The 22,863-nt window shown below is 33.1% G+C and overlaps 2 protein-coding genes and 1 pseudogene across 2 annotated transcripts; all 3 read left to right on the forward strand.

Moving 5' to 3' along the window:
- Nucleotides 1–8,084: 8,084 nt before the first annotated feature.
- Nucleotides 8,085–13,028, forward strand: LOC122609371 (annotated as a pseudogene).
- A 1,634-nt stretch (nt 13,029–14,662) lies between these two features.
- On the forward strand, nt 14,663–15,661 carry LOC122609372 (wall-associated receptor kinase-like 8). Its single transcript, XM_043782420.1, has one exon. The coding sequence runs from the start codon at nt 14,663–14,665 to the stop codon at nt 15,659–15,661; it is 999 nt and encodes a 332-aa protein (XP_043638355.1).
- Nucleotides 15,662–15,893: 232 nt separating this feature from the next.
- On the forward strand, nt 15,894–21,349 carry LOC122609563 (wall-associated receptor kinase-like 2). Its single transcript, XM_043782590.1, has 3 exons — nt 15,894–15,914; nt 19,344–20,519; nt 21,121–21,349. The coding sequence occupies exon 2, from the start codon at nt 19,358–19,360 to the stop codon at nt 20,510–20,512; it is 1,155 nt and encodes a 384-aa protein (XP_043638525.1). The 5' UTR covers nt 15,894–15,914; nt 19,344–19,357; the 3' UTR covers nt 20,513–20,519; nt 21,121–21,349.
- The last annotated feature ends 1,514 nt before the right edge of the window (nt 21,350–22,863 follow it).

A 22,863-nucleotide genomic window follows, 5' to 3' on the forward strand; every position in this document is an offset into this window, starting at 1 on the left:
TCGATCGTTGGTGGCTACTCATTTCCCATTGTCACTTTGTATACTTTCCTTTATCGTTTGTTTGTCCCAAATAAGGTAATCCTCCACTGGCTCCTCGCCTACTTTTATCTTTCTTTGGTTGATGTTGGACACCTTCCGCTACTAGAAAATATTGACTTTGTTTGTGACTAATCACTTGTTTAGGGATTACCCCCTTACAAGGGTGATGCTAATCCGGATGCCGAGTTGTATTAAAATTTGCAAGGGTACATCTCCATAATACCTCATTCTAGGTTTTTAGTTCGACTTTATTGCCTCATGGTGCAAGAGAATCGGTCATGTAATGTATGATGATAGTTCCATCTTGTTCCTCATACTCACCTTTGTTCTTTCAATTTTCCCCTTTATTTCCCAAAGTCACCTTTTTCTGTTATTTCGCTAAGGCACATCGTTAATAATTTCTCTTGCTCTTGCCGATATTGCTTTTAAATCGTTTCATGGTACCTTTACTTCTCCCTTTTATTGTAGATGACTACCATCCATGACATATTTCCGACTAAACTCCTTTTTACATTACACATATAACCTCTTCCATTTCTACTCTATTCCTATGCAATCCTCACGGCAGAGTTTACATAATCCTTATGCTTAAACTAATCATATCAAATCCTCACCATCTGGTAAGACGAACACTTCAAACCTTATTAGTATGGATCCCTTCTCAAGGACAATTTTTCTTAGGTCCCTTCAGGCCTACACAAATTCCAATGACCTTGCTCTCTAAAGCCTCATATCTACCTTTAGTTTTCTAAGCTAAGCTTCTTTTCAAGTACACTAGCCTAATGCTTGTAGGAATCGCGATGTAACATAATTTAGGTGAAGCTTCATGCCTCTTCTTCTCTCAACCATCTAGTTTTCTCCATTTCCCTTCGTGTTCTTATGGATAACCATACTCCTTACCGTTTGCCACTTGGATCCATCTCTTACTAGATAATTGTTACTATGGTTGACACACGCCAGTCGATAGTCCTTGGAGTTTATCTCAGGGTACTTGCGAGATCATAGTGATAGGGATCCTTGGATCCTAACTCATCACAAATGTATGTTATCATTATCACGCTTTCGTTCCAGTGTTTCGTAAATAGCCCTTTCCGGAGTTTGTAGTTTCTTAAAAGTTAATTCAACGACCAACTTCCTTAATCGGTGGTGGTATGTGCCTTAACTTCTAACGTTGTATTCCTAATTTACTCTGACTACTAACTTAGCGATTTCATGTCGTTTTCCTTTTCACTTCTCTTGGGCGCACTACTTCATGGGTCGATGGTTCTTGATGTTCACCATGTTTCTAAAATTTTTCATGCCCAAGTTCATCTTATTTAGATTACCTCCAAACGACCGTTGACCTTGAGGGAATATCCATCACTCATGTTTCCTCCACTTATCGACCATACTCCCCTTCTTTAGCAAACTACCTCCATTGGGTGTTGGGCGTATACCGCTTCCCCTCAGCTTAGTTGATATGTTCTACTAGTAGTTTGTCTCTCAATGAAGGCTTCCAATAGGTATTTAAAGTATATGCATGGAGCGCCATAAAGATGAACACCGACAGAACTACCCTTATAGATAACGTCAATACCTTCACTTTATCGTGTGGGTTAGATCGCCTTCCTTTACTTTACTTTCTACTTCACACAGCTTCAATGATGGTAGTAAATAGCTCTTATTGAACGATAAAGTATAGTCTTGTGCTTCATTCTCCTTGTTCGAATATCTTCCTTGTTGCGATTACCCCCTTAACATTTTTCTCCTAGAAAAATGTAAGGGATTCTTGCTTTTCGTATCATCTCGTTTTCTCCTCTAAGCAAGCTCATTAGCCACCTTCTTAGCTAGGTTCCTTGAATCACCATTACATCTTGTCAATCTTCAATTCGCTAAATTTTCTCATCCTTCTAGACGACTTCAATTCGCTAGATTTCGTAATCTTACTTGTCTATTCTAGTCCTTTATCAAATCGCGGGGGTCACATAGGTTTTATATTACTTCTTATCCTCCTTAATTTTCCATCTTCGCTCCAACGTAACCTTGGAATTTCTTCTAATTTCCGTCGAGCTCCATTTTACATGGATAAAAGGACCTTTAATTCCTTCATCACTTTGAGGCCTCGGTTCAATTGTCTCTACACTCGCTCACATAGACCATATCCAAGGCATCGCTTCCATTGGGTATACTAGTTTATAGTATCTCCTATACTATATTCTCCGACTCGCCAGTTTCTTGAACTTCCTTGTATCGAGTGAGTCCTTCTCTTAACGTCGTTGCGAGTGGGTGGTGTTAGTTATTTGGTCTCACCACTTCATGTGTTGTGTCGAGTCATCCGTGGATTAAGGGAATCGTAAATCTTTGGAAAAGAAGAAGGACCATGCTTCCATCATTTTTGGTCCTCGAGTTTGTCAAAATTCACTTGGCTAGCTTCAACGTGGAAGTGAGGAGTAAGAGTTCGTAGCGAGAATAAGACGTCAACCCAGATTAATATCTTTAGGTGAGTTAGACGGAATGCCTTAACATCGCTTGTAAAAATTTGCTTCTTTGTACTTTGATTGACATACAACATATCTTCCACAACCTATGTTATGTACATGATCCAATAGCATTTTCTATGCTATATATTTATCCCAAGCATTTCGCTTTTGGACAACTGAAGACTAAACGTCATTCGCATCTCTTGATGTCGCAGCGAGAGCGGAGTACTACTTACTTGATTTCGTCATTGCCGAGTGTGGCGTGAGTGAGTTGTACGTTGTTAGGTTACTAACTTTTGAAGAAAGCGGTGGTGATCATTACATTGAATCATTAGAATATCAAGGATATAGAATTTGGTTTCGAATGAATCAAGTAGGAAATATAAAACAAAAGATTCATTAAGGCTCGAATCAGACTCCTTGCGCGAGTTAAAGAAATCACTTCTATGTGTTACGTTGCCCATTGGACTCCAACTTTTAATGACGTCAATATACGCCGCACTGACTTAAATAATATAGATAGATGTTCGCGTATACGTGTTAAAATAGAAATATTGCACCAAATTTCGAGGTTACATTCCTCACAGTGTGTCATCTAGAATGTATGGCTACGTGTTCGACTGGTGACGTTGTATCGTGATAAGGCCTTAGTGCCGCTCACCATTTGTAAATCTCCGACTTAGTTTGACATTCCCCGTATGTTTTGCGCCATCTCAGATCGCATAAAAGGCTGTGTGTAGATATCTTCAAGTCGCGTCATATCTTGGGACTATAATCCTTAGAGTATATCGTCAAACGCTCGTGAGAGGATGCTTTATAGGTGATATTGCGTCGTCGTATGTAAATAATGAATAGCGGTGTCATAAGAAAAGGATATTGAATAGTTTCAAAAAGCATGAGTGAATGAATATCGGAGGGGTACTTGATGACAACTTTCATACTTAGAAAATTTCTAGTTTATAATGAATTTCCCCAGGGCAATAACTAGTTCTCAAGCGATCGAATCTCAACATACACTATCTATCTTGATAGTAAGGACTAACTATATTATCGTCATATCAAGCGATTACTAGTTCTCAATAGTCACATCTTAGAGCATCATAACTATCTCATAATTAGGCACAACTATATAGTCATTACATCATCTACGCACTAGCCCTTATATAGCTCAACCTTAGGGTGCAATAAGTATGTCAATAGTAAGGCATGACTACATAATCATCGCAATATTCACACGCTAATTTCAATAGCTCAAACTTAGAGAGTAAGGGCTCTTATATCCATATTTCAGATAGTCCAAACTTAGAGAGTAAAAGCTCTTATATCCATATCGGCTATAGAATTTCATATTACTTGTCATACCTATATCCCCTTTCAGTTCATTCTTAGAAAATCAGTCACATCACCCGATAACTTAAACAAGTCATATTCGAAGTAAATTCATGCTTCATGATAATCACATTATTTTATAGTGCATATGCTACTTAAAGTTCGACATCATAATTCATAAATCTTTTACGCATGCATTTCTCACAAATTTTCACATTGCACCTTAAACTTTCACATAGACAATACAAGCTTTCACATTGCACATTACAACTTTCACATTGTACCTTATAACTTTCATATTGCAATCAAATCAATCATGCCCAAGTTTGCACGTTATAGCATAGAGTAGCATGTATCAACAAATAATATTTCAATCTTAGATTCGTTTCACTTCTAATGTGCAAGGAGAGGAATCCTACCAAGCTAGCATAATCCTTAACTAAAGCAAGTCTCAAATCCTTATATGTGCTTAGGCGAATGTCTAAATGCAACACGTACGCTCATAAAAACGGATTTAATAAAGATCTCTTTTATTTATTTATTATTTTTTTTGAAAAGGAATCCTTTTGAACATAGGTCCAAGTGGTCGTTTGAGTTTTACATGGTTCTCTCATAATTAAACATAGATTCATGACTCTATGTTTAATTAGGGTCCTACCATTTAAAGCTCAAACTAATCCACTTAACCTCATGCTCGACTCGACTATAAAAATCGTTTTGAAAAGTGGCTATAGTTTTGAAATTCCCGTAGGAACCCCAATGTTCTCTATAACCTTGGCTCTTGATACCATTTTCTGTAACACCCCAACTAAGGCGGAATGATGAGATGTACAGAAAGTCGAGTATTCAAAACAAAGGATTATAAATAACATTCACCATAGTTTTATTTGATAAAAGAATTTACAAATGTACACGCATGTGAACCAATTTCCAAGTACAAATGCGTCCACCGTACTTGAATATTAAGTTCACGAAACAAATAACAAGCACATGAAGTAGTATACTACAATGATCAAGGCGGATTCCATTGCCTATCACAAGGTTTGATCTTTGACTCCAAAGGGCAATGCAAATATTCATGAAGCATATAAATCCTCAATGCTTAAGCTTATTTCCTGAAAAGCATGAAGAAAAAGTGTCAACTACGAAAACGTAGTTGGTGAGTGCATAGGTTTTTATATAAATCTTGTACATCACCGTTTTAATACTTAGAAAAACTGATTACTATTACATTTCGAAATATCCAAACCATATGATCGACAAAGTTTTCATATCATGTTATCAAGTTTCCAAATACCATAATGTCATATCAAGACTTGGAGAATCTATAGTAAACTTTCAGGTTCTCATTTGTCAAATCATCATGAGAGAAAAAGTATATAAATTGATTAATCGTATATCACACCAAAATCATTCGGTTACCAAAATTATTTCAATATCACCAATTTCAACGTCTTTCAAGATATCACATGAGGGACGATACCCAATCCGTATGTCCAAACAATTTCCAATTATCAACAGTATTAATATCCCTTTCACTTAGCCACAAGGGCATAATTCAATATCAAATTTCATTTAGCCACAAAGGCATAATTTACATAATTTTGATGAGTAAATGCTTGAGCCACTACTACTACCATTTTATTCAAGTCCGATTACAATCCAATAATTCAATTCATAGCACAAGCTGTCAATCAAGTGCCGTAATAATAATTACAATATTGATAATGGGTCGTGCCATGGAGACGCACGATTATCTTAAGGTAGTTAGAACACCCGGGGGCCAGACTAGAAGTGGAGGTTGTCACGAAGGCAACCAACCTTCCAACGGTACGCTTTGGGTGGGCGGACGAAACCTAGTTGCGCAACTAACTAACTACAGGCCTCCACTTTCGGAGTAAATAGTAGTGTACCGAACGCCGCGGTTTGACAGAACTCAAGCTCATCACATAAATCCTTTATTATCATGGACATACGAAACAATTTTATTTCATACTCATACATCAAGAATCATTTCATATAACAAACCCTCTTTCAAGAAACATTGCATATATAGAAAGTAGTTTCATTTATCATGCTTTTCACCCCGAAAGTAAAACACATAAAAGAGTTTGAAAGGGGCTATGACTCACCTTGATATGCCGCATATTATACTCATCTATCCAAAATGGGTACTTCCCATCTATAGCTTCCTTGACCATATATCCATTATGTTCCTCCATCATATTTCAAGCCAAGACTATCCCTACGATGGGACTAATATACATAAGTTCCTATCTTAAGCCATCACTTAGAAATGCCATTTTCATTATGTTGCTATCAATTATGGGGTCCAAGTATATTGGTAACACTCGCATCATTTTGGTTGTAGAGATTGATGGTGTAAAAGGTTACTTTCATTACATATGTAGTTATAAGTTGTTAGATTTTTGGCACCTTGGCTTCATTTGTGGTTTTACTTGATATATTAGGTTATCATATAGAAATGTCATATTAAGTTGTGTTATTCTTATTCATCATTTGTTGTGTAATCGATTTTAGCGTGAATTAACATTTGTGATATCAATATATAGCTTGGTTAACATAATTACTTATGTCAATCTCACTAAATTATTTTGTTTTATTTTGATTACACTTATCTCATGAAATTCGTTTAAATGTTATGGGCCATTATCAATTGGGCCTTAGCTGTCATGGGCTTTTAAATGTTTTGGGCTTACATTAGTTATTGGGCTTTACCTTATTTGGGTTAGGTGCATAATGGGTCATAGTGGTTATTGGGCTATAAGGCTTATTGGGCCAAGTGGGCCTACTGATTTGTGTTCCTTATGGGTTCATTATTTGGGCCGGGTTAGCCCATTATGGTTCTTAGTTTATTACATAGCCCATTATGCCATTTATAAGATTACTTACAAATTTTCTGTTTTATACTTTATTTTTAAGAAATGTTAGCTACTATGTTGGGGTCAAGACGAATTATTTGGACCTTCATGATTTTTACACAGTGACTTATATGTATCTAGTATTTTTGTGAATTTTTGGTGAATTTTTAGATGATGTTTGGTGTCCGTAAAAATTACCCAAACACAAACTGTCCCGAATGGGCACTGCTTGCGACATCAGAAGTTTTATAAAAGTTCTTGATGTTCTGATTGTTAGAAAAATCCCATGATTTTATTTTAACTTCAAGACACATTGAATTTAATTTCCACCAAGTATAACCTCCTGGAACCTTATGGATTAGGAGATAAAAATTGTTAAAGTTTACAAAATATTCAGACAAAATAACAGTTTGACCAGTTTCAGTAGAAAAATCATATCTTTCGTTCTGTTCAGTATTTTTGAGTAATTCCTGTTGGAGGTTAATCTTAACTCATTTATCTACAACTTTTATTTTGAAAGTTTTGTTTGAAAATGTCTGGAAATGCTCAGTTTATTCGTCCCAAGTGAAAAGATTATTTCTGTCAGAATTCTTCTTGATTATATCAACTCACCAATAGTGTTTGTTGCTTGTTTTAGCCTTAAATTACCACTAACAAGATTATTACTTTATTTTGTGTTCCTCCACATCAAATATACAGATTTCAACTAATTTCAAGATCAACACATATCATTCATACTTGAACTTTTACCCAACAAAATCAATAAACTTAGTTCTTGCAAATATCATCCAAAAATGTGATTGCATGTGACCATCTAACCATTTTATGAACAAATCTCTTGGCAAATCTTTCATACAACATAAAAATAAGTTTATTTATGAAAATCACAGAATATATGTTCCATTTATATCATCACAAATCGATTTTTATATAGGTCTATCAATTAGTTTGAAAGCTTTCTCATGAACCATCACTTTTGGGTCTTATATGAGTTGAATCCTTGAATCTTTTCTCTAGATCTTGACATGCAATGGCATGAAAGGAAAGATTCTATCAATATGCCCTCATTAAGTGTATTTTGAAGAAGAAAATCAAAGAAAAACTTAATTTTTGATAAAGATCTTTTAGTATAAACAAAAACAAGATAGATTAAACAAAGAGATGAAGATTTATACCCTTGATGAACTCGGATTTGAAGGTGATTTTGGGCAGAAATTTCGTGGCCCTATAAGCTCTAAACAACCCTTATTCCAAGCTTGAAATAACCCTTAAATCTTACTTGAATCAACCCTTGTTTAAGCCTTTCAAAAACCCTTTTTATTATTAAAGTTTAATATGATTTTTCCTTGTCTTTTTGTTGATTATTTGAGCCAAAATGGAGAGGAAGAAAAGAGGAGGAAGTGCAGAAAATTTGAGAGAAATGAGAGAAAATATTGGTTTGTGTGTAAAATAAAAAGGGATGTGTGAAGTGTGGGGTGTGATGGTATGTTAAGTTAACCTTGGGAGTTTAAGGGTATCATGTGGCTAGTTAAATTGTGATTGGTGGAGTGCACATGGCTGAATTTTTGCAAGAAAAATTACAAATTTTGTAAGGAACAATTATATAAAAGTCTTACACTCATGCCAATATGCATATATGTGTATGTCTATGTATGTATTTGTATTGGGTGCATATATTCGTTCTTGCAAGGATATAAGTGTATGCATATGTTCTTGTATAAATATTTACTAGTTATGTAGTGTTTCTAAGACATGGTTTATGTACATATATGTGTGTATACGGTGTGTATATATATATAGATGTATGTAAATATATATAGTTTTTTTTTGTGTTTTAATTTTATTACTTATCTCATTATTTATAAATGTGTATTTACATTAGATATATATATTATTATTATTTAAGCACTTTTATGTACATCATAGTTCTATAAATATATTTTTAAGATGGTCATTATAGTTATGTGTTCAAATATACTTGAATTTACTTGGTGTTTGAATTGTTGGACATTTATAGAGATTTTTGGTTGTTATCACAACTTGTGAGTCTTGTACAATTATTTATGTAACTCAACTTCTTGAAATAAAATTTTGGTTCATTGACATTTCACCAAGTTTGATTAGAACTAATTTATAGTTTGAGATCGTATTGAATGATTATAGTTATTATTTAGGGCATTTCTAAGGCATTTCACTGCACTAGGGGGCAATTATCACTATGCTTGAATATCTAGGAGGCAATTTCTCTTAATGAACCTCTAGGGATCGAAACCTAGATAAATATAAGTAAGTAGTCATAATTTGAGATTGAGGGTTGTTACAGCAAGTCTCTTAACAATTCGTCAGCAGATGAAGAGACGTCTTCAGCGGGATGCATGCTGACCTAAGTTTGTCATGGCGGGAAATATTCAAACTACATGAAGACAAAAAGGTCACGTGGTGGGTAACCAACTGTAATTTGCCCTGAATGGCAAATGTACATGTTGGGACCAAAGCAAGGGTTCTCTCTCTCTCTCTCTCTCTTACCCGATTTGGTATAGAAGACAATGGGCACATGATTCAAGTACCATGAGCCAATTGGAAATCGACAACCACCATCAAGTCACAATCAAAGCAGGCTGTGTTGCCCCAAGTCTTCCCCTATATAAAGCAACACAGCCACATTGTATGAAGTGCGTCTTGCCATCTTAAAAGTGTGTGTGTCACTTGTAATTGCCTAAGTTTTTCTTGTCTGTCTAGACTTAGCAATTATCTTAGTTCTTTTGTATTCTTGTAAGTCAAGTGTAAGATCAACCATGTATTCATCGTTTAATCAATGATACATATGATTATCCTTGCATTGATGTATTGCAATTGAACTTTACATTGTTCTTGTTATTTACTAGCTTGCTTACTTTCTTTCTTGTATGCTTAATTAAAACATAAGTTGTGCATTCGTGGACCATCAAGTGGTATCAGAGCCACCATTCCTAAATCATTGGAACAAGATCTGTTTGCCTTCTTTTGTTTATATTTAAAATTTCTGTTCTTTAATTCCTCTTAAATTTCTTTTTAACAAGAACCATGTCTTCTGTTCCCAGCCTTGTGAACACACGTGACTTTGGCTACATGTCGACACCTCCTAAATTCGAGCCCAAAGATTTTGGGTCTTGGAAGGAGAGAATGCTTCTACACATCGTTTGTGTGGAACCCTATTTAATAACCATATTAACTGAAGGTCCATACGTACCGATGTATGTCCAAAGGACTCCAGGAGCTACACCTGAAGCTCCTGAAATAGTCACTGACCTGGTTAAACCAGAGGTCCAATGGACAGATGAAGAAAGAAAGCTGGTAAATCTTGATGCTAGACTTAAAAACATGATTATAGTTACTCTTCCTACTTAAATCATGAGACTGGTCATCAAGTATCCCTCTTCAAAGGAAGTATGGGATAGACTTGTCGCCGTCGCCGGAGGATCATGGTGGTGATCGGAGATGGTGGTGGTTGTATAACTTACACGTGTAAGTATAATATAAGTTGTACTTACACATGTGTAAGTCATGGTGGCGCTGATCACCGTCACCGGAGGATCATGGTGGTTGTCAAAGATAATGGTGGTGGTGGTGGTGGTCAGAGATGATGAAAAATGAATGATTGAGAAGCGTCCCTAATGGTCCCTAAAATAAGGAGTCCCTAATTTAACTTTTCTCTATATATATGTATGTATACTAGCATGGTACCCGCGCGTTGCGGCAGGATACCATGGTAAAGCCGAGTTATGTCGTGATTAACAAATAAAAATAAGCGTGGACAATCAATTAAAGAATAGCATACGATGGATAATGCAGATGCAACAACGGCCAGTGTTAATATAAAAATAGTAAGAATTAAAAAATCTCCAACAAATATATGTACGCAATCTGCAATTTAGATGTAAAATTAAATATGTATTAGAAAACTCATTTAGAAACCAGATCCTTGTTTCAGTAACATGACCAACTCAGCTCAACACAATGTGGACGAATAATTTCACTGGAAAAACAAATCAAAATTCACATTAGTTAATCGAAACGAAACAACTATGAGATAGTTAAAAAAACAATAGTCAAACTTAGCGTATGAATCAATAGTTACCATAACTATGAATCATAGTAAAACTTAATGTATTCGGTCGTTTATTTTATGTTTGATAGGATTTTTGAATGTTTGAAATTATGTAATTGATGTCATGATAACAATAAATCAATACTGGGAATACTAATCTATACTACCTATTAATAGATAATTAGTATTAATAGTTACCATAAGTTGGAATACTAATCTATATTACTTATTAATAAATATAAACAATTAGTATTAATTCTTTGACTAAATTTGGGACGTGTATTAAATAATTAGTTTGACTATGTGCACTAATTTGGGACGTGTATTAATTCTTTGACTAAATCATCGTAGTAGAAGATGGGGCGTTTGTTACGTTGAGGGCATAATAGATTTTTTCTCCTGTAATTTTTAGCCTATAAATTTTTGGAAAATACTAAATACAGCCCTTACCTTCCATGTTAAAAGTCCGCCCCCTGATTTTCATGGTAAATGTACAAACAATTTATACACCTTAAACACAGCCCTAAGGGCTGTATTTAGCAAACTCCTAATTTTTTTTAGGTAGTATAGATATATATATATTGAAAAGTTATTATAGGAAGCCAAAAATTATAGTACTTTCAAAATCAAACTCAATTACTGATTATTTTTTACTAGATCATCATTTTTTAATTGGGTTTTAAGTTATTTAGGTGAATTTTGGATTTTACAATTGAGTATAGAAATAGATTATAATCCGTTATATAATTGTGTGAAGTCATATATAGATTTTATGATCACATGTATATGAATAATGTTATGAGTATATAAGTCGATCATATGTATACAAATATTTTATAAATAAATATTTTTATAATATCGGTGGTAATCAAATGTATATAGATAATAATATAAACATTTGTGAATAATTATATAGTCATATGAACATGTGTAAGCAATTAAACAAAGTTTCTACCATTAATTTAGAGAGAAATATGTTTTAGGTTGATAGTTGCTAAAATGATGAAAAAAAGAAAGTTGTGACTCAATCTTATTCTAAATTTTTAATCTATTTTGCTTCAGGTGTTAGTATTAGCATGGGTGTAGTTTTTCTTTTCATAACTTGCTATGCATTGTACAAACTAATCAAAAAAACAAAGGACAAAAGACGAAGAAAGAGGTTTTTCAAACGCAATGGTGGTTTGCTTCTAAAGCAACAAGAAGAATCTCATCCATCTATTGTTGATAAAACTATACTTTTCACATCACATGAATTAGAGAAGGCTACTAACAACTTCAATGAGGATAGAATTCTTGGCAAACGAGGCCAAGGTACAGTTTTTAAAGGTATGTTAGTTGATGGAAGGATTGTGGCGGTGAAGAAATCAAAAATAGTTGATGAAAGCCAATTAGAGGAGTTCATCAATGAGGTCGTCATTCTTTCACAAGTAAATCATAGGAATGTGGTTAAGCTACTAGGATGTTGCTTAGAGACAGATGTTCCTCTTCTAGTTTCTGAGTTCATTCCGAATGGTACCTTGTACAAACATCTTCATGACGAGATTCTTGAGTTTCCAATTTCTTTAAACATGAGATTACAAATAGCTGTCGATGTTGCAGGGGCACTTGCTTACTTGCATTCAGCAACTTCTATTCCAATATACCACAGGGACATCAAAACCACTAATATACTTTTAGATGATAAATATAGGGCCAAAGTTTCAGATTTTGGAACTTCAAGGTTTGTATCAATAGATCAAACTCATCTGACAACCTTAGTTAAAGGTACGTTTGGCTACCTAGATCCAGAATATTTCCGATCTAGCCAATTTACTGACAAGAGTGACGTTTATAGCTTTGGAGTTGTTTTGGTTGAACTTTTAACGGGAGAAAGGCCAATTTCGTTAACTAGATTTGGAGAACACAAAAGTCTAGTTATGTATTTCATGCTGGCTATGGAACAAGGGCGTGTTATGTCTATTTTTTGATGCGGCGGTGATTAGAGGGGGTACTAGGGATGAACTTCTTACGACAGCTAACCTTACAATGCGATGCCTCGATCCAAATGGAATAAACAGGCCAACAATGAAAGAAGTAGCTATGGAATTGGAAACCATACGAACTTCATGCATTCAATCTACAATTCAAACCAACATCATACCCATGATATATGGGGAGGAATTATCACTGGAACCAAATGGTGTATCAACATCAACAAGTTTTGATGATACTATGATAACGTCAATCAGTTAATGATGTAAAAGGTTTTAATTATTATATATTATTATATAGATGCATAGTATGTATTTGGACTTTACGTACATAGATCTATTGTATATTGTGAAATATGTACATAGCATGTAATTCGACTTTATGTAAACATAAGTCAATCAAAATTACCAACTTTGTGAGGGATGCGACGACCATTGTTACAAAGCAAACACTTGTGTTACTCCATAAAAATTACCATAATATATCGACTTCAAACAAAGGAAATGTAATACTTTATTACAGAAAGAAAATTCCTTGTTGATGGTGATGAATCCGGTGGCGGTGGTTGGTGGCGATGAATCCGACGAGAAAGAGGGGTTGTGATTTAGTCTGTGTGTCAATTTGGTTAACATATATTAACTATTAGAGAGATTAAAGAGATAGAAAATATGAATATGAATATGAATTTTATTATGATTTTTCATTACATTTGAGATGGTATTTATACATGAATTTGTAAGATAACTATGGAAAACTTTGAATACTTTGACTGTTGACTGTTTGACTGTTTGACTTTGACTTTTGACTGTTTGAATTTGACTGATTCCAAGTCATCAGGTATAGAAAGATGTAGTAAATTGAGGGGTATTTTAAACTTATCAAATTCTTAATACTTAAACCCAGTTTACTTTATATGAGAATATTTAATTAGAAGGATTTATTATTTTCCGTATTTATATTGACCGCTTGATAAAACCATTCTAAAACTCATTTACTTTGGAAAAGCTTTACAACCATAAGCCATAAGATAAATAAATATAAAACCAATATATATGTCAAGTGCTTAAGTACATGTATGTTGTATACACAATGAAAGTAAAAAGAAGAACTCTATTGTTAAAAGTTATATGGAGAGAAATGTCTATAATACTCTTCATAAAAAACTTGTTAACAAGAATGAAAGCAGTCAAAGACAAGGTTAACGGTTAAAGTCAACAATCAAGATCAGAATTAATCATCATTTAAAAAATAGCCTTCATAAACTCTTGTATTAATAGTGGCTTATTTTTTTGTAAAATTATCACAAAAACATAAATAAAAATCAATAGGCTAGTTAACCACTTTCACAATGTAGTCTTTTATTTCTGTATCAAAGGTTGTATAAGTTTTAGAGTCTTATGTGAATATCATATTTTCTATATCAATTGTTAACAAACCTTTCTCCGTTTCATTTGTAACAATTCATACGCATGCAATCCTCTCAATATTTCTCTTTTTTTTTTCATTTGCATCTTGTTTTTCATGGTATACACTACAACGCGTGGTTCCCATGCTAGTAGTGTCCAAAAATAATGGGAGTAAATAGTACGTCCGATATAATATAGTGACAAATGCCACGTCGTAATTCCATGTTTGGACTGATCATATATACACGGCATATATAGACGACTCTCGGGTCTCCTCCTGGTAATATCCGAGTATTTTCATTTTTTTTTCCTCGGAGAAAATTAAATAGTGACCTCTATAAATAAACATCTAAGTTATGATATTTGTATTTAAAACATACGCACACATATATGATAGAAACATCGATCGATCCACATAATATTTATAAAAATTGCATTTTCATCTGGTAGTAGTACTATTAATTAATTGGTAATTGTTTGTTAACAAGAATGATGAGCTTATCTAAAGCTTACGATTTGCTGCTCGACATTCTTTGCCTAGTATTAATATCATCAATAGTAGTAACATCAAGTGCAAGTCCGCATATCGCCAAACAAGATTGCAGTGATAGATGTGGAAATGTGAGCATCCCGTTCCCATTTGGAATCGGTTTAAATTGTGCTTTCAACGTGTGGTACGCTATTAATTGCTTAAACTCGTCGAAACCATATCTAGCAGCTCCCACACTCAACCGCCTTGAAGTCCTGAACATTAATTTGCTAAATACGACAGTCACTGTTAATTCGCCAACATCAGTCTCTGATTGCCAGTACCCACGACCGCCAGGTCTGAATATTACTAGTAGTAGTGTCGATCTTGATAGGAGCCCTTTCCGGTTTTCCGAATCACGGAATAAACTAGTGCTTGAGGGCTGTGGCAATACCGTCTTTTGGGAAAATGGGAATCCGCTCAGTGGGTGTTCCACCGTTTGCCGTAATTATGATAATAGTACATCATCAGCAGTTAAAATAAGAAGAAAAGAGAAAAATAATAACTGCCTTGGTATCACTTGTTGCGAAACAAGAATTCCTGACCATTATTATTATTCAGCATCACGTTCTTCGTGGATGAAAACAGATGGCCTAAAGTCATATATGGTGGAGCTGCAAACAGATGATGATAGATCAGCAGGTTCATCATCATGTGGGTCTGCATTCTTCGTGGATGAAGATTTGTATGTTCAAGGAAGGTTTTCAAACGGCGGGCTTGTTCCGGTAACACTTGATTGGGATCTTACAGACCTTGACTTCCTACAGATAACTTGTTGCGATCCCGGTGGGGACAGTCGTTATTCTTCCACATCTTCGACTGGTGTGCGAATGGCTAATGGTACTTTTGTGCTACTACAGACGTGTCTCCAGTTGCCGGAATATGAAGGAAACGTTTATTTAAGAGATGGATGCGCTGGTATGTATTTATGTATAGTACTACGAGTACAATATAGCTAGCTAGCTTAATTACACACGTGCTATATTGCTATCCTTAATTTGTTATAACATGAAAAAACTTTCTGTTTCGTGATTTTAGTTAAGGAAGAGTGCGCAAGTTGCAGGGCTAAAGGAATTTATTACGAGTATTCCTGTGATTACGACTTCAAATCGAACTTCACTTGTATTCATTATGATGGTGAATCTTTTTTATTTCTACCTTATACACCAAGCAATACACCAAGCAAGAAGTTATCTTTGGGTGTCATTCTAGGTACGTACATATATTATCCGTAATCTCTTATCTGCCAATAAACTTAAACATGATTGATATATTTTTGAAATGACACGTGGTGTAATCCTTGATCGACACGTGTCCTTTCAATTAATTTATTTTGTTAAATTAACTTTTTTAATCGTATATAGATTTATTTTTTTTATTAGAATTAGAATTAAACTCTAACTTTTGACTTATAGATTCAAAACACATTATAATCTTATTTGATTAACTGTTCCTTATTCATAAAATTGACTATTTTTTTTCTTGTTAATAAAATTGATTATATTTGTTCTCAATTCTTCAACTCATATTACTTATATTATTTATTATAAGTTATTAATATGAAGACTTCAAAATTTTGAGTTTACGATCCGAAATCACGAGGCTATTTGTCGTTATCCACTATGCTTGCAAGTTTTGATTTTGATATGTGGTTTAAAAAATTTAAGGTAAATCCAAAACTCTAACTAAAAATATATTATATTTATCATTACTCTTTATTCTAATTTAGATTCGATCATCGGTTTATTTTAACCACTGTTTATTTCATACTCACGAATCATGTATGTGACATATTCGAATTTTTTTATGATAAATCTATATAGCTACCGTACATCGTACGGGTATTAGGACTATATATATATATATATACTAGTTTTCAGGCAGGTCAAAATTGTACGGATAGTTTTAAAATTTATATATCAAAGGTAAATATTAAAACATAAATAACAAAACAGGTGAAAAATAATAGAACATGAACAAAAACTCTTTGGTAGTAGAAGAAGAAGTCATAATTCAACTATAATTGACAACAAACTAAATTAAAAGAGATGTAACCTAACAATTCAATATCAATAATAAACAAAAACGAATATTAGACATAAATTTAAAGTGATAAAAAAAAACCGTATCATTTTTTGTTGAATTATTTACTGAACTTGATTTGTTTATTAAAGATAAGAAGAAGAATAATAATATGAATGAGAATGATTAATAAAAGTTTAGGTTGTATATATAATAATTTATTAAGAGAGTTTTAAGGATATTATATATATCATTAGAATTTAAAAAGATTTGTTTTGATAAAAAAAGACTTATGATAAAGTTTTGAATATATATAATAAGCAAAAAAGAAAAAGAATTCTAGAAAAAAAAAAGAGATTTAGATTAATGAGAAGAGAGAGTTAGGCATAAGAAGGGGGATTAGGGGTGTCAAGTTTACTCCAAACCTCTTATTTTAGTTAAAGTATAGTTACCATATATAATAATGTAAACTACCAATATATTTTTAAAAGTGCCAAAGGCACTGGTGGCCCATTCATAAGTTCTTTGACATTGGTAGGATCACCGGGGTTCAATTCTCATTTTTCATATTTGTGAGGGTGAATTAATAGAGGTTTTTCGAGAGTCATGGTTTTCAGACATATATGTAATTTAGAAGTAGGGGTATCATAGAATGGCGTTCAAAAAAATATATATTTTAAAATATTCTTTGATTGACATATATTATAATATATAAAGTAAATTTAGTCGTGTGTCATGTATTAAAGAAGTTAATGACGTTGTTTTACAAAACAAAAAAGTATTAAATAAATACAAATAAAAAAAAACTTATAAATTTAAAATTTTTAAACATTAAAAAACTGGTAATTAAAAGTAAAGAATGTAAATAAAATCAAAACAAAATTGTTACATCATAGATTTGTTTTCATTTAACTGTTGACTCGAATGGTTAAGTAAATACTTTATTATATGAAACTTGCTTAGTTAACCTTTTAGCAACCTCATTTACTAATTTAATTATTAATAATCATTTAACAATAAAAAAATTGTTAATATATTTAAATTAAATCTTTTGTAAGATTTAATTATCATAAATCATAAAAAATCTTAATAGTTGGTGGGACAAAAAAAATAAATTAATAAAAGTTTTTCTATAATTATTAATATAATTACTACTTAAATTTTTTTTTAAACTAACGACATTCTAATCTAACTTATAGTTTATAACTAATATATATAGTCAAATGTCTAATAATTTACTTAGAGAAATCGAGATATATATGTAATTATTTAATTCAGGTCTTAATACCCGTACAATGCACGTATTGACTATATATATGTATATATATGTATATTTAGAGTTAATTTCACAAATCGTCCTTGTGGGTTTTTAAAAAATTACGTTTCATTCTTTAAACTTCAAAATAACACTTCTAGTCCTTTATACGCAGATAATGATCGCATTTCGTCATTTAATTTAACGGATGATGGTCACGTTTCGTCCTTTAATCTAGCGGGTGATGGTCACGTTTCGTCCTTTATACGGTCGACTAAAAGACGACACGTGACTATTATCCACGCATAAAGGACTATCAGTGTTATTTTGAAGTTTAAAGGATGAAATGTGATTTTTTTGGTTAAACCACAAGGACGATTTTTGAAATTAACTCTCTATATATATTGGGATGGTTATTTTGAGTACAAGGGGGAAAAAAGTACAAAAATTATAACCTTTCTCCGTCTTCTCCGACCACCTTCTTCTTCAGCGACCGCCACACCTCCTCTATCCTCCTCCGAAGATGTCGCCGGAGGTGGTAGTGGTGGTTGTGCCGCAGTAGCCGGAGAAGGAGGAAGAAGGAGGAAGGCTTGATCTGATCCGTCCAAAGCTTTGATCGGACGGTTGTGGAGTGTACTTTTGTACTTTTTTCCCCCTTGTACTCAAATTAAATTTCCTTTATATATATATATATAGAGTAAAAAGATAAAATGAGAACCAAGAAAATGTCGAGAACTACGTGAACCTTTTTTGGTAGGAGTAATTTTGTACTTCAATAAGCATATGAATATAAATGCTAATTTAATTAAATAAATCCATTAAATGAATCCCTTAAATTTCTCCATATATAATGTTTGACCCATTATTTAATACATTTACAAATTATTCATTCTTATCCTACGTACGTAAGAATTAATCAATAACTTGCAAAAATTAAGTGTCAAAAAAATGAAACAGAAACTTTAATATGGGGCAATATTTAAAAGATAAAAAACTTTAAGGGGTTAAAACAAAAATTGATAGAATTTATTATATGTTATAAAAACTTGTATATTTCATGTATAAAAAACTTGTAAATTTATATAAGTTTTTAGTATATATATAGTATGTATATGTATGTGTAATCACTAAACTTGCACGTTATTATAAACATATAGATTATTTACTTAAGTAATAAATAAGTGGATATTGAAGAAAAGTTTGTTATATTGTCCAACTATTTTATGAACAAGAGAATCAGGATATCAAAACATTAGTTTAAGTAAGTAATAATTTTAGTATTCTAAGTGGATGCTTGCTAAATTTATGAAGAAAATAATTAAAATTCAAGATCCTTTTGGTCATTTTATATTTGTTATTTTCAGGTGTTAGCATTAGCATGGGTATAGTTTTTCTTGTTACATCGAGCTATGGATTGTATAGACTTATAAAAAAAACAAAAGACAAAATACGAAGAAAGAAGTTTTTCAAACGCAATGGTGGTCTCCTTTTAAAACAACAAGAAGAGGCTCAACCGTCTTTAGTAGAAAAAACTATACTTTTCACATCACGTGAATTAGACAAGGCTACTGACAACTTCAATGAGGATAGAATTCTAGGTCGAGGAGGCCAAGGTACTGTTTACAAGGGTATGTTAGTGGATGGAAGGATTGTGGCGGTGAAGAAATCAAAAATAGTTGATGAAAGCCAGTTAGAGCAGTTTATCAACGAGGTCGTCATTCTTTCACAAGTCAATCATAGGAATGTGGTTAAGCTATTGGGATGTTGCTTAGAGACAGACGTTCCTATGCTAGTTTCTGAATTCATTCCAAATGGTACTTTGTATGAACATCTTCATAATGAGACAATGGAGTTTCCAGTTTCTTTAAACATGAGATTACAAATAGCTACCGAGATTGCGGGGGCACTTGCATACTTGCATTCAGCAACTTCCGTTCCAATATATCATAGAGACATCAAAACTACTAACATACTTTTGGATGATAAATATAGGGCTAAAGTTTCAGATTTTGGAACTTCAAGGTTCGTATCAATAGATCAAACTCATTTGACTACCTTAGTCAAAGGTACATTCGGCTACTTGGATCCTGAATATTTCCAGTCTAGCCAATTTACCGAGAAAAGTGACGTTTACAGCTTTGGAGTCGTTTTGCTTGAACTTTTAACTGGAGAAAGGCCGATCTCGCTTACTAGATTCGGAGAACACAGAAGTCTCACTACGTACTTTATGTTAGCTATGAAAGAGGGGCGTGTTATGTCTACTTTTGATGCAACGGTGATTAGAGAGGGTACTAGAGATGAGCTTCTTTCGGCAGCTAACCTTGCAATGCGATGCTTGAATCTGAATGGAAAAAGTAGACCAACAATGAAAGAAGTAGCCATGGATCTCGAAACCATACGAACATCGCATATACCATCTACGATTCAAACCAATAACATACCGGCCGTCATATGTGGGGAGGAATTATCAATGCAATCATTTGGTGTATCAACATCAACATTCTTGAGTTTCGATGATAGTATTAGTCAATGATGCAAAGGTATTGTTTCTTATATGTCGTCATCTTCTAGGCACATAGCTAGTATGTAATTGGACTTTATGTAAGCATAAATCCATCAAAAGACCAAATTTGAATGGAAAATACTCATATCTAATTAGGCATGCGGCGTAATCATTTGATCAAGGTATGTTTATTATGGTTTCTTTTACATGTTATTGCATTATAATACATTATATTTTTAGATAATGTCACAGACTTGGATTGGAATCAATATATATGGTAAATAATAAAACGTTATTTCGATTGTGTGTTTTTGTTAGATTACACGGATTATTGATTCAAAAGTATTTTAACCTAACCAAATTGGTATTGGGTTTAAGTGCAATATCACACGACTGAATTAAGGAAGCACATTGTGGATATGATTCATTTGAACTTGTGCAATCAGTGGCGGAAGATTAGTAGCACCAAAAGGGGTTTTGGTCCCTCTAGAATTTTGAGATATAATTAGCTATTATTCAATATTTTATACTGAAAATTAAAATTTATATTTATTTACCCTTCTCAAAAATTTAAGATATATATATGTTAGATTTAGAAAAAATTTGACCCCTCTTATAATAATGTTCAACATCCGCAGTGCAATACGGTTGGAATTTAAGTATAAGTGATTCAAGGGCGCCTGCAGATTGAATCAGAACGATACAAGGAGAATCTGCTCCAGGATCCGACATCTTTTGTTAATAAGTCCATGCATCTAGGCAAAGCAGTAAAGGCCTTGGCTAATTTTCCTAATCTTTCTATACAGTATATACCAATTCTCATAAATTTCTACTAGATCATCTAGTTTCGTAGAGTTTATACATATTGTTTCAATGCATTTTAGATGTGATCTTTAGTTATATGTGTTTCATTCTGGACAATGTGTTCAGATCATTTAGACCGTCATATACCCTATTATGTCTTTTTCACGTTTTTGTGCTCCTTTAACTTCAATTTCTTCTTCATGGCTGTGAAAAACTTCGACTTCAAATTAAGCGGAAGTGGATGAAACAAGAAAATAGTCGTAAAAAGACATTACAAGTTACGTTTTGTGAAGTATAGACTAATTGTATGATTTTATTTCTTTTCATTTTGAATATTCCTGTGATTAATATCTTGAATATTTCAAATGGCCGGCATTCACAGTGTAGTATTCACTTTAGTACTAAATTTTGACATTTATATGCGGTTCACTATATACAAAAGAGGGACACGTCGTTTATGTGAGCAAGTGGTGGTACATTTTTGAATAATCTTTAATAAAGAGGTGAAGAATGGGACTTTTGAAACTTGGAATGTAGGACCGGATCAGCAACCCAACTTATAGAGATAACCGAACAATATCATTATAAGAATACTTGTATAATAGTAAAAAATAATTACAACAAATAAACGGGAAGATATTTTACAGCAAATTAAATATGTGGTGCTCATTGGCTAAAGACTGGACCATTTATGTTAGAAGTACAAATTAAACATATGCTGCAAGAAACGTTCTGATGTATGGGTGCATCAACTTAAAAATAAATCAATCGAAGATAACTGTTGACGTATGATGAACACCTTTGCACGCGATGGTTAGATTGTTTCAGAAACAATATTAGTTAAATTTTTATGTTCTCGGCTGAGCTCTCGATCGAGATGAGTTGCTAAGACGTCACTCGGAGAATACCGGAACGATGTCTATAAAGAATTCATGACTGTATTACATAGTCTCTACAGAGAATGCAAGACGCACGATCACTTAAGTGATCCCATTGGCACACCCATATCAGTATAAAAACTTACTTCTCGTTGATTTGGCGACGTGCATGTGACGAAAAGAGACAAGCTAGTGGTCCCCAACAAACTTAAGCTATTCATTCATTTTTTTTTCTTTTTAAAATTTGATACAGATGTTTAGTAGGTATTGTTGGTTAGGATAATAGTTGATAGTTAAGGATGAAAATCATCTAAACTTAATTCAAATTTATAAGTAAAGTTAGAATCAATTAATTTTAACTATTAAATTAAAATTAAAGGTATAGATTAAAATTTTTGAAGTTTGACTTCTTTAATTTAAAAGTTGGGGATGTAAAGTTAAACCTTAAGGTTTTTGTGCGAAATTAAAACGTAGATGGTAGGCGATATGGTATCAAGGGATGTAACACAATGAAAATTAGAAATTTAGAATTAAAGATTATTTATAGTGTCCAAAATAATAGAATTAAATAGTGTATGTGTCCAATAAACAAATAATTCCTAACAATCGCAATCCAGTAGTAGAAAAAAGCCACGTAATTCCAAGTTTGGCTTAACGCATGGCATAGACGACTCTCAAATCTCCTAACAATATCGAGTT

Source organism: Erigeron canadensis, chromosome 7 (genome assembly GCF_010389155.1).
Source record: "Erigeron canadensis isolate Cc75 chromosome 7, C_canadensis_v1, whole genome shotgun sequence".
NCBI classification, from domain to species: domain Eukaryota; kingdom Viridiplantae; phylum Streptophyta; class Magnoliopsida; order Asterales; family Asteraceae; genus Erigeron; species Erigeron canadensis.

What these genes read in the sequence shown, in the direction of transcription:
- LOC122609372 (XM_043782420.1), top strand. Translation starts at nt 14,663, where the DNA reads ATGATGAGCTTATCTAAAGCTTACGATTTGCTGCTCGACATTCTTTGC.
- LOC122609563 (XM_043782590.1), top strand. Translation starts at nt 19,358, where the DNA reads ATGGGTATAGTTTTTCTTGTTACATCGAGCTATGGATTGTATAGACTT.